Genomic DNA, 11,680 nt, shown 5'->3' on the forward strand with positions numbered 1-11,680 from the left:
AACTTATTAGCAACCAATCTTATCCCCCCAGCACACAAGTACATGGCACGATCCACCTCTTCGCCGGGAAGCAGATTACCAGCGCCAGAGGCGCGAAAAACACCGATCTGAACAAGCTCTGACTGAATGGTCAGCTTGACGGTGTACAAATTGCTGTCGAACGCCCTGTTTTTGCTATGTTCAGGAAAACAGGGGTACCATTATCATGTTTGAATTGCATGCCTTCTTCATTATTTTCTTCTAAGATAGTGCTGATTTCAGTGCAATGTGTGTCAAAAGGAAAAACACAGGATACGATTTAATTTGATGTGTGACGCCAATGCTGGTACACGTATGCCCAGAGGTCCGTCAGTTACTTCAGCGATTAGTTATTTCACAACAATTGGGCTGAGCACCATGCATTGTCTCAATACCCGATGATCAACCTCAGATACCCTATAACTTAAAACTGACGCAAACCCTCCCTTAGACCCCTAATTTCTTGGTCATGTTTTTCTTCTCGGTGTTTGATTTGTAATCTCTGTCGCTTTTTCCATCTCTGTGTTTCCTTTGTAATCTCTGTAGATTAAGCGACAAATAAGGACAGGTTTTGAAAAGAACAATAGAGCAAGTTCATAACCCAGCGAAAAGAACAACGAAAACCAAGAACAACGTGAAAGCAAATTCTTACATATCACGCGTAGTGTAAAGTGCAAACTCAAGGCAATCAAATTGTAGACATGACCAATAGCCTAACTACACAGGTATCAAATTCTTTCTCACGACGATGACACGACGACCGAGGCAACTATCATAAACTGGACCCTTGCTTAATATACTATGGAGTATGGAGTATAAACAGAAATTCAGCACACCAATAACCTAATTAACTACAAAATTCGACCTTCGAACAGAAAACAAAGCTATATCGCGATCAGCATTATACAACCCACGCTATAATATATGTAGTCCGACAGATTACCCTACTAAGTATACGTACCACATGCATGCATGCATGCACAAGAAAATTTCACTCAGCCGCTCGTCGACGGAGCCGGCACGTCCATGATCCTCCTCGTCGCCGGAGCAGCGCCGCTGGACAATAATCTCCTCTTTATCGCTGCCAAACTCAGGCCCCTGCGCGCCGCGAAGTTCCGGCACGCCTGCCCGAGGTCCTTGCACGAGTAGTCCTCCGCGATCTCCATGAGCTCGTCCACGGTGGAGTCCTTGATGAAGTCGCCCAGCCTGCACGCGCACATCAGCTTCAGCCTCTCGATGAGGTAGTAGTCGGCCGCCTCGAACAGCCGCAGCGTCAGGTCGTACGACCCCCTCCCCTTGGCGGCCTCGGGGGGCAGCTCGTCGGTGTAGATGAAGTGGAGCACGCCCCGGAACGCCTCCGCGGTGACAATGCCGCCGCCGACCTCGAGGACGTCCTTGCCCGCCTCGCGGCCGTGGCCGTAGAGGAGGCTCTCGAACCACGCCGACTGCGCGGCCACCACCATCCGGTGCGCCTCGAAGATCTCGCCGTCCACGTCGAAGCGCACGTCGAAGGGGGCCTTCCCGCCGGCGAGGAACCTGAGGGCGTTCTCCCCGTGGTTGGACGGCGGCGGCGGCGGCATCTGGACGAGGCCCGGGCGGTTGATCGCGAGGCTCCTCCTCCGCGCCAGGTGGATCGTGACGGTGCAGCGCACGGTGATGGAGTCGGCGTGGATGGCGCCGAGCGCCGCGCTCTCGAGCTGCTCCCGGGTGATGTAGCGGCGGATGCCCCAGCTGTTGCAGAAGGTGTCGTACTTGCAGGCGCGATCTGAGCGGCGCGTGTGGCGGACGTCGCCGTTGGGGCCGAGGAGCTGGAAGGTGAACTCGGCGCGCACGGGGCGGAACTGCGGCTTGTAGAGCGTCTGCGCGTAGAAGGCGACCCACGCGCCGTCGGCCGTGCTGTAGCCGTCCGGGTAGAAGCGGATGTACCAGCGGCGGCCGTCGACGGAGAAGTACTGCGACAGGATCGACTTGCCCACGCCCATGCCCTTGGTGCGGCTGTACTCGCGGATCGTGAACTCGTGGGTGCCGGACACCTTGGGCACCTCGCTGATGGACCCCGTCACCGCCGTGGTGTCGCCGCCGTCGGCGACGGAAGGGCCGACGCCCATGTCGAACGGATCTGTCTAGGGTTTAGAAAAGGCTGTTGAGGTTTTGATCAGATTAGATTAGGAGGTTGTTAACTAAGGGTTGAGTATATAAGAGGGCCCAGGTGATTAATCTAATTCGGGCGGGTCTCTAACCCGTACTACGCAATAATTACGTTACAACTTTTTTTTAGGGATAATCACGTTACAACTTCGCTTGCATTATTCCTGGATTTATTTCAGGATTTCCGGCGATGTGTTTTCAGTGGGAGGAGACGTTCCCGTCGACGACGAGGCGCCTATGGTGACTTCATAAATCTCAAGATGATATGCCGGCTCAGTCTCTGGAGGTGCTCATAGGGGTAGGGTGTACGTGTGTGCGTTCATAGGGGTGAGTGTATGCGCGTATATATGAGCGCTTGTGTCTGTACCGATGCTAAAAAAAAAACTTCGCTTGCATGAGTTCGGTTGGTTTCCTACGTATAAATCAGGAGTCGTGCATGCAACCGCCGTGTATGTAGCTGTTTTTCCAGTTTAATTAAATAAAAAATGAGAAAAAATAAAAATTTATTAAAAGCTTAGTATATCACATGCATCAAGTCTTTACTTTTTTCCCTCAAAACAAAGTCTTTACTTTTTTGTGTGTGCATCAAGTCTTTACGGGAATTATTATTTTTTAATTAAATTCTTTACGTGAATCTCCCTAAAAAAAGTGTTTACGTGACTGATCCCTCTACGATCACGGGCACGGCGACGCCGACCGTGCATGGTGCTGGTGCATCATGCAAGTACGAAACGGTAAGGTCGCCGCCGATCCTGCACTCGCCCGGTGGCAAATTTTTGTGTTTTGATCCTTTTTTAAACTTATTCGAGATATGATCCTAGTTAAAAAAAATTCAAGATCTGACCTTTTTGCTACCGCCAAGGTTCATGGCGGTAGGGTGTAACAGCCTACCCCCAGGGACCTTGGCGGTAGGAAACATCCCTACCGCCAAACAGACTGGCGGTAGCCTGTACAACCCAATCGTCGAGGTGCTCGGCGGTAGACACGAGCACACACTATGTTCAATACTTAGGGGGATTTTGCGGTAGGGCATGCAACCCTACTGCCAGGGACCTTGGCGGTAGGCTGTTATACCCTACCGCCATGGACCCTGTCGATAGCAAAAAGGTCAGATCTTGAAAAAATTTCAAACTAGAGTCAGATCTCGAGTAGGTGAAAAGGGTCAAAACACAAAATTTGTCCTCTCCCGGTAAGCAGTCCAGTTCCAGCTGTTGTCCTGCGCCATCGTCTCCAACGAGAACCCTGGCCTTCACCTCCGTCCGCCATGTGGGCCAAGAGCATGCGTGCTATACGGTGCCTGTGTTCTATAGCTAATAACGTCCTCATGGCACAGCCACATCGATAGCATGATCTGAGCCTGCGTTGTTGGCCGCATGCATCATGCATGCACTCCAATGGCATCGTTGCCCGCGGTCCCATCCCATCACCAACAGCCTCCTCCACCTCGCCGCCGTGCTCACGTCGTTGTAAACATCTTCTATACGCCGGCGTGTTTGCTGCCACGGTGCTGGTCCGAGGGCTCGTTGCAGTAATTGCCCATGATGTTACTCAAGCCTATCCGCAGTCCAAATTATGTTGTTCTACGCTCCGCGGTTCAAATTCTACAAGTTTTTTTTTGTGCCTAGCTCATGATGCTCCATGCATACTCTCATTGTCGGTGCTCTCGTTGCTGTACGCTCCCTTGTTAGCCGACCCATTGGCCGCCGCCGATTACTCGCCGACACTTGCCCTGCGCATGAGGAAGCAAATTCCCTGAACATGAAGGTGTGTGTATAGAGGCATTTTCAAATCTTAAAAAAATGTTCCTTTTTCTTAAAAGATGTTCCGAATTTCAAATATTTGTTTGTGGTCTGAAACAACAGAGTTTTATTTTATTTCAACTTTTCAAAAATAATTCTAAATCTTCAAAACTTATTCAGATTTTAAGTTTTGTTTGAACATTTCAGAAAATGTTCCTATTTTCACAATCAGAAATTTAGAAAATGTTCCCAAATTTGGAAAAATGTTTTTGTATTCAAATTGTGTTCGAATTTCAAAATTATTCATGCTTTCGATTGTTATTCACATATCCAAAAATAATTTATGTTTTTCAATTTTTGTTGTTGTCTTAAAAAAAATTCTTGACTCAAATTATGGTCAATAATTGAAACAATGTTCGCGTTTTCCAAAAAAATTCAAAGATTAAGAAATGTTCCCGTTTCAAAAAGAAATGTTCGTGTTTCAAAATTTGAAAAAATATCCCTATATTTTTCTTAAATTGATCAAATATTAAAAAATGTTCAAGTTTTCAAAAAAGTGTTTGAGACATTTAGAAAACTATTTTATTTTTCAAAACTATCTGATTTGTTAAAAAATTATTCACAATTCTGAAAATGGTTTGTGTTTCAAAAAATATGCACTTTGTTCCAATATAAAAGTTTAATTTTGAAGTTTCAAAAAATGTCTCAGATCTTTCACTTTTGATTGTTCTTAACGATTCGCGCTGCCTATCAGCCACCAAACCTCATAAGCTTAGTACCTAGCCACATGCACTGACAACCAGGAGGTTGTTTTGGGATTTTTCACTGTGCGGTCTACAAATGGGCCGGCCCAGTCGTTGGGTGCCCTGCACGAAGGAGCGTTAGTTGTCGTAGTGAGACCTCTTTAGTGTGAAAAATAGACGACATTAGACGAATGCAGTGGTCTAGCCCACTTTGGCGATGTTGGTACCTTAGACGGTGATATATATTATTGGTTTTTCTCTTCGGTTTTCCAGTTGGTTTTCTCCAGTAAACCAGCTGTTGGACTTTTTACGTTGTTAGATATATAAAAAATATTCAGACTATGTTTACAAGTATTTAGTGTATAGCAAAGACATTTTACCATATACTAAAAATGTGCCAACATACATTGAATAATATTTACTTTGTATGAGAAAAGTTTCACCATAGCAATTTTATTCTGTAGAAACATATTCTAAAAGCGGAAAGGGAAAATTGCAAGAAAAAACAAAGCCAAAAGAAATTTTACAAAATATCAACTAAACCTATAATAAAAACCAAAATTTTAACAAATAAAAAAAAAGATAAACCAAACCAGAATAGCGAAGGGAAATCCAAAAAAGAAAAATCAAACAAATATCGAAAAGAAATGCTGCAGGAGCGCATCGCATCGGAGGAAAAAGCGGGTACGCCCCGACTGGGCTGGTCCAATTTTCCTTGATGGGCCTTGTCGATGCTAGCCCATAAGACTTGCGCGAAGGCCGATGCCACGAGCTGGACTGGACTTAATCGGGGGCGACAGTGGGCACAGCGGCGCCCGCACGTCCTCATCCGGCAGCGTGCGTATGCACACTCCACGCTTTTCGGGAACACCGTGTATACACGCCAGAAAATCCCAGAAATTTCGGTACGAGTCCTGACGTATAGGTTTTGCCTAGTTAATTAGCTTTGCTGTTAGAAAGAGTCCTAGTTAATTATAGAGGAAAGGTCGCGTATGAGTTTGGTATAGATTCGATTTGGATGACACGGGATCGGCCGGTGACTCCATTGGAATCCAGTCCGGCTGCACCTCCAGCTGTGCGACCGTGCGCTATTAAAAGGCGAGGAGGGCACAGCCGTGTCTCGGGGGGAGTTAGAACACGATGGACGAGGGCTGCTAGAGAAGATTAACCCCTTTTTGATCTAATCTTGCGCAGATTCCACTGCCTTGGTTTCTTGCATAGGAGTATATATGGCTTTTTTTTTGCGACTTATAGGAGTATATATGGCTTGATACGAAGTGTTCGTTGGGTTACATCTACTTCGTGTACACTTATTGCAACTTCTGTTCATTGTCCTTTCACCAAGTACTGTGAAAGCCTGCTGGGCTGCTAACGCGTGCAAGTTTAGATTCTCGCTATCTTGTGCTTCATCAAGAAATCCATGAAGAACTTTTCAGCGACGGCCCGGCAACAGAGGGGAAGAGAAAAGTACTTCAATAAATTAGGTATGTGTTCCCTTCCGATCCTTATTTTCTGGAACTTATGTGATAGGCAACACTTAACCGATATTTGTGCATTGTCTAAGAACCGACAAAAGAATACGCAAGGCTAAATTGATATGCATGTAGGTAGTAACCTACGACCAAGAAACCAAACAAAAATGGATACAATATATGGATGGATGAGTAAAACTTGTGTATTGTGTTTGAGGTGACACAAGCCCCAACATAATTGGCCAGCAAACTTCTGTCTTTTACAATGGTTTTTCTATGTCCTGTCTATGCAGATTCCCAAATGAAGCTTCCACACAGGAGGCTTCAATCTTTAGGCCTTGATCACAAGGAGTTTCTTCCTGTCCGTGCACATGCAACTAAGATCATCCTCAAAGCAGCAAAGTCTGTTGTATTTCTTTCATCATATATTGGTAACGTCACACGCTCTTGTTTTCTTTTTCTAAACATGTCTGATATTTGCTAACGCATGTGGAAGTGCAAATGCAGATAATAAGTTGTTGAGACAGTGTTCTGGCTTCCTGATCGAATGGGATGAGAATAGTAAAGATGCGGTGGTTTTGACATCCACACATCTTATCTGTTGTGAGGATTCCTTGAATGAGTGGTCAGGCGAACATAAGTATGCACCTGACGCAGAGGTTTTTTATGCATACCAAGCTTTTTTAGGAGAGCAATTCATTTGTATTAATTGTTGTGAAATGAGTTAATAGTTGAATGGTTCTAGTTTGTGAAATGAAACTCTTATCTTGCAGTATATTTTTGTGTGATAAGTATTCCATGCCTAATATATCACTTGTTCAGTCTGTCTAGATCAGATGAATGCCTCTACTTCTGTAGACTTTTAGTTGTGTATTTAGTAGGCCACATTGAGAAATAAAAATAAAACAACTTTCTCAAGAAGACATAATGCTATATCTTTTGCAACTGCCCTTCCAGGTCTATATTCAGTTGGCGGATGATAGAATCAAGGCCCAATTATTGTATTACCATAAGCACTATGGTTTTGCTCTGATTCGTGTAACTATGGGTCGACCTGCCGAGCTGGCTCACTTTGGAAATGAAGTTAACTTGGCGCAACTTCTCTATGTTCTCGGGAGAGATGAAAACTTCAATATACAACTAAGCAATGGCAGAGTCCAGTATGAAGGCCTAACCATATATGAATATCACCATCACATACACATCGAAGCTGTAGTCCGTGAGGTATACATAATATTCTGTCGTGAGATCAAATTATGCATGTTTTTTTTTTCATTTTAAGTTGCATGCCTTCATAGATTCTAGGTTAATAGTACGAATCTTGCATTTTGATATTGACCACACAAATGTTGTAGTGCACACTTGGAGGGCCAGTCATAGATGAAAATGGCAATGTTATGGGAATGGCAAGTCTTTCTGCAAACATGGGTTTCATACCCTCTTCAGTCTTGCTCAAGTGCTTGCATCTCTGGAGGGTACATGGGTAAGTTTCCATTCATTCATTTTTTATAATGATTCTCAATCCTTTTTGAAGGGATTTCTTCTACTGTTTTATGGCGTCGTTCCATTGCAATACATTTTTAAGGAATCTATTTGACCCCTGAAATGACAACCACTTGAACTTGTCAGGTGTTTATGTGAGATGGGAAACAGTTGAGATATGAGTTGGTATACCGTAGAAGGGTTTTGTGTAGCGGCTTTTCATCTTTTGTATGGTTGGCTTGCTATTTCACTGGGACAGGGGTACGACATTTTTGTTGTTGCTAAAAATGACCCTTTTTGGAATCATGGCAAGCATCAATAAAGTATGATTTGTTCCAATGTAATGCAACAATGCAAAGATCAATCTCAACTGAACTATTCAAACCAGACATTCTAGACCCTAAGCCCAATCGAAGGTGGATTTGGTCCAACATGGCGCTCATTGGCAGTTGTTCTTCTGTGTGGCGTCCATGTGGACTTGGTCTTAATGTATATCTCAGATGGCGGCTTGCCAACAACGAGGCAGGCAAAGGGATGAATCTCCATGTCGCACAAAAATTCGTTTGAGGTCACCAAGGTTTTAAAGATTGAGAGTGAAGGGACCTTACTGTGTTAGCTGCCAAAAGCAAGCTAGGATGAAATTGTGTCATGCCATCACCTATTTTGTCAAAACCGATGCAAAATAACATCTGAATTGGCTATAGAAATTGAGGGATAGCATTTCCAATTTATAAGTTCAAGGTTTAGAATGAAATCTTTTATAAAAACATAGATGCCACTTGAATTTTTTTTGCCTTATTTAATATTATGTGTTTTAGACTAGTTTGGTAGGCATGTAATTTTGTTTGTAACTTTTAACCACTCTATCTAAAAGTGCAAAAACGTCTTACATTGTGGGACGGAGGGAGTACTTACTTATATGAAATCTAACAAATACTTATTTCTAGATGCATCCCTCGGATTCAGCTTGGAATGAAGTTTTCACCCATTATCTTCCAAAACCTCATTTATATTGAGAAGATCTCTCGCGAGTGTAATACTGAGAGAGGTCTTATTGTCGAAGAGGTATTTATTCTCTATAGATACTTATTCTTGGAACCATGTCTCATTTCTGCATCTAGTTTTATTCTAAATTGAATTGTAGGTGGCAAGAGGATCAGTTGTTGAGAAACTTGATATGAGAAATGGTGATATTATTTTATCGGTGAATGGAGAATGTGTTTCCACTACAGTTGAGGTTGGCGCATCATAGTTGTCACTTTCCCTATAAATACCATGGAAAGAAATTATTTCATCTCATGTATTTTGTATAGCTCTACACATATTATATCTACCACTTATTACTATTTTTAGCTGGAGCTTATGTTGCTACGCATATGTGAGGACAATTTAGTCAGAGGAAATGGGCTTGGTTCAAATGTGGATATACCGGTAAGTTTGCTCATGTTTAACTATTACATTTTTTCCTTTTTATCTTTATATCTAGGCAAATGACCATTTGTCCCTTGAAAGATTGCGCGAGTCAGGTTTCCTCTTGGACTCTAAAACTAGATAACTGACATATCCCAACTATAAGTCTATAAGTGCCATACAAATATCCATCGGATCCATCCAAAGGTTGGTTTGCTTCGAGGGTGTTGTTGATGTCGCATTATGGCTTAAGTGGCATTGGAAAGTGTCTGGATCCACATGTCCATTTACTGGAATATCTCTTTACTTGTTTCTGCATATATATGTTTTCGCATTGATGGATTCACTCTTATTATTTTAAACAATTAAGTCTTGTCATGTAATTTATTGTCCCATTTGTTCTACTACCCAAGATGTCTTCTCACCGTCCTTGTTGCTCTGGGATCACCGTGCTTCTCCACAGAAATGCCATCACAATAGCTCTTACATCAGCTTTCTAGAATGATGGTGTGAGGGGTTGCTGGCAAAATCTGGTGTAGAGGTTGATCTCGATAATGAGGCCTTGTTGCTGCCAAATCATTGGCCATTGTAGTTTGAGTTGCTCGTACGGTGTGATGTGTTTCCCCTGCCACCGCATATGCCTATCTAGTGCTCCTTTAAATTTGTTGACCTGACAACATATTCTAGAGTGGCTAAGAGAAGAGACAAGATGCGACGAAGAGAGAAAAAAAGATGAAAATGAAGGCTTGTAAAATGACCAATTTTCATTTTATGAATTGTTATTTTGGTGCACATAAACCGGTGTTCTCTCAAGCTCAAGCAACACTCATTTTGATGAATGTATCATATATCTAATTAGAGGGGGATTGTGGGTACGTTCAGAAATACATTTGTTTGCAAAGTGCATCAACAACGATATATGACCTTTTAAATGTGAACAATAGTGATGATATCTAATCTAAATATGTGACTCCATGTTGTAATGGTAGAGGTTTTGTTGTTAAAAACTTTCATAGTTGCTACAGATGCTTTAAATCCGCATTGAAAATTTTGTGATGAAATGACCTCATTTAAAATCTTCCTTGTGGGTATTGTACAATTGCTACAAATCACATTCCAGTTAATTTTAAATAGTGGCACTAACAAGTATTTAATTTTACTATATAGGTTGATGTATTCTATAGAAATAGAGGAAGGAAATGTAACCCCGATAGGATGCGGTTGACAACAATTATGTCTGATGATGTGGAAATCATCGAGGAAGGTATGTATCATTCCTTTTAACTCTGATCTAATCTTTGGTGTGAACTAAAGGAAGACCATATTACTACTACTACATACAGCTCACCTTGTCCATCTAAATCCCCAAACGAAATACACTGAGTTTGCTACAACGAACAATCCAACATCATTCAAAAATACACTTATGTTTGATGCCCCAAAAAATTGTTATGTGAAGTTAAATTGCCATTTGAGAAGTTCTGAATGATTTTTTTTGCCAGACATGACCAAATGTCTCGAGTTTTTTTGTACTATTTAGGTATATATATAGCTTGCCACATAACTCCTTTAGGATCGCTAAGCTTTTAATGGCTTAAAAGTTATCAAAAAATATGAAATAAATAGTGGACCATCTCTCTAATGTAATAAGATGATCCAACGGAGGGATAGTGAAAATATGCATTTATGCGTCCTAGGCAAAAAAACAAGCATTCAGCTCGCATGTGCATTATAGGTGTGTTATTTCAGTATTGTTTCAGGATTTTTGGAAACTTTTACACCGTTGAAAATCTTAACTAGTTCTGTGGCAAGCTATGATAGAAAATCCTACTTGGGTTCGTGAATGGTTTAACGTTTTAGGACCAACATGCCTGATTAGTTTTACTCACTACTTGGGTTCGTGAATGGACATGTTTGTAGGTTGGCATCTGTAGTTGGACGTGGTTCGTACATGAAACTTCATACTAGGTTTCTTATATTCCACATGCAAGGTTAAGGACTCCAACTGATACTTTCTTTACTCAGGAGGCACCCCTTCAGATACAGAGACAAATGGTGATGAAGTTAGTGATAGCTGAACTTTGTTTTGGGAAGAGATATCGATTGTACTTGTCTGCTTTCGGGATGAGTAAGGTTGCACTTGATTAAAAGGACATTTGTTAGCTAATCTTGTAATCTCGTAATCTGAGTGTTGTGTGGACATTTGTTAGCCTATGTTGATCTCACCCTTGAGTAAATCCATACCGCCAACCTGAAACATACAAACTTTGTGAAACCAAGCTATGTTCGTCAAAATATAATTTGTACCCAATGACCACGAAAACCCTTTCAACATAGATGAAATTGTGAATAAATGCCCCAATATGTCCCTTCGTAACAAAACTGAAATACTTACTTAAATCCTCTTTTTTCCTATGCATAAACCTAAATAATCTAGAAACACATGGCTATACCTGAGTGTGTCACTGGTACGCGTCGGTGCTATACAAACGTTTTTAACCCCTTTCCGTGACGGCGTTCGGAACCGTCGCCAAGTGAGTGACTGCGATGGGGGGGGGGGGGGGGGTCCTTCCCACACGACCAAGAAACCGTCGGGGATATGCTCTCCTGGCACACACGCTCGGCCAAATGAGGTCGTGTGCGACCGGCGAGCGCTCAAATACGGTTA

General features: G+C 42.5%; 2 protein-coding genes across 2 annotated transcripts; one reads left to right on the forward strand and one right to left on the reverse strand.

Annotated features, from left to right (window-relative positions):
* Positions 1-429: 429 nt before the first annotated feature.
* Positions 430-2,168, reverse strand: LOC123050277 (BTB/POZ and MATH domain-containing protein 2). The gene is made up of 2 exons (XM_044473099.1): positions 980-2,168; positions 430-558 (listed from the first exon to the last, which is right to left on the reverse strand). Exon 1 carries the CDS (start codon positions 2,124-2,126, stop codon positions 1,014-1,016), a length of 1,113 nt encoding a protein of 370 aa, XP_044329034.1. The 5' UTR covers positions 2,127-2,168; the 3' UTR covers positions 430-558; positions 980-1,013.
* Positions 2,169-5,386: 3,218 nt separating this feature from the next.
* On the forward strand, positions 5,387-11,217 carry LOC123050278 (probable periplasmic serine endoprotease DegP-like). The gene is made up of 10 exons (XM_044473100.1): positions 5,387-6,132; positions 6,414-6,551; positions 6,628-6,779; positions 7,078-7,344; positions 7,476-7,603; positions 8,550-8,667; positions 8,747-8,839; positions 8,956-9,033; positions 10,180-10,276; positions 11,038-11,217. The coding sequence occupies exons 1-10, from the start codon at positions 6,069-6,071 to the stop codon at positions 11,088-11,090; spliced, it is 1,188 nt and encodes a 395-aa protein (XP_044329035.1). The 5' UTR covers positions 5,387-6,068; the 3' UTR covers positions 11,091-11,217.
* The last annotated feature ends 463 nt before the right edge of the window (positions 11,218-11,680 follow it).

This window comes from Triticum aestivum, chromosome 2D (assembly GCF_018294505.1).
Source record: "Triticum aestivum cultivar Chinese Spring chromosome 2D, IWGSC CS RefSeq v2.1, whole genome shotgun sequence".
Classification (NCBI taxonomy): Eukaryota; Viridiplantae; Streptophyta; class Magnoliopsida; order Poales; family Poaceae; genus Triticum; species Triticum aestivum.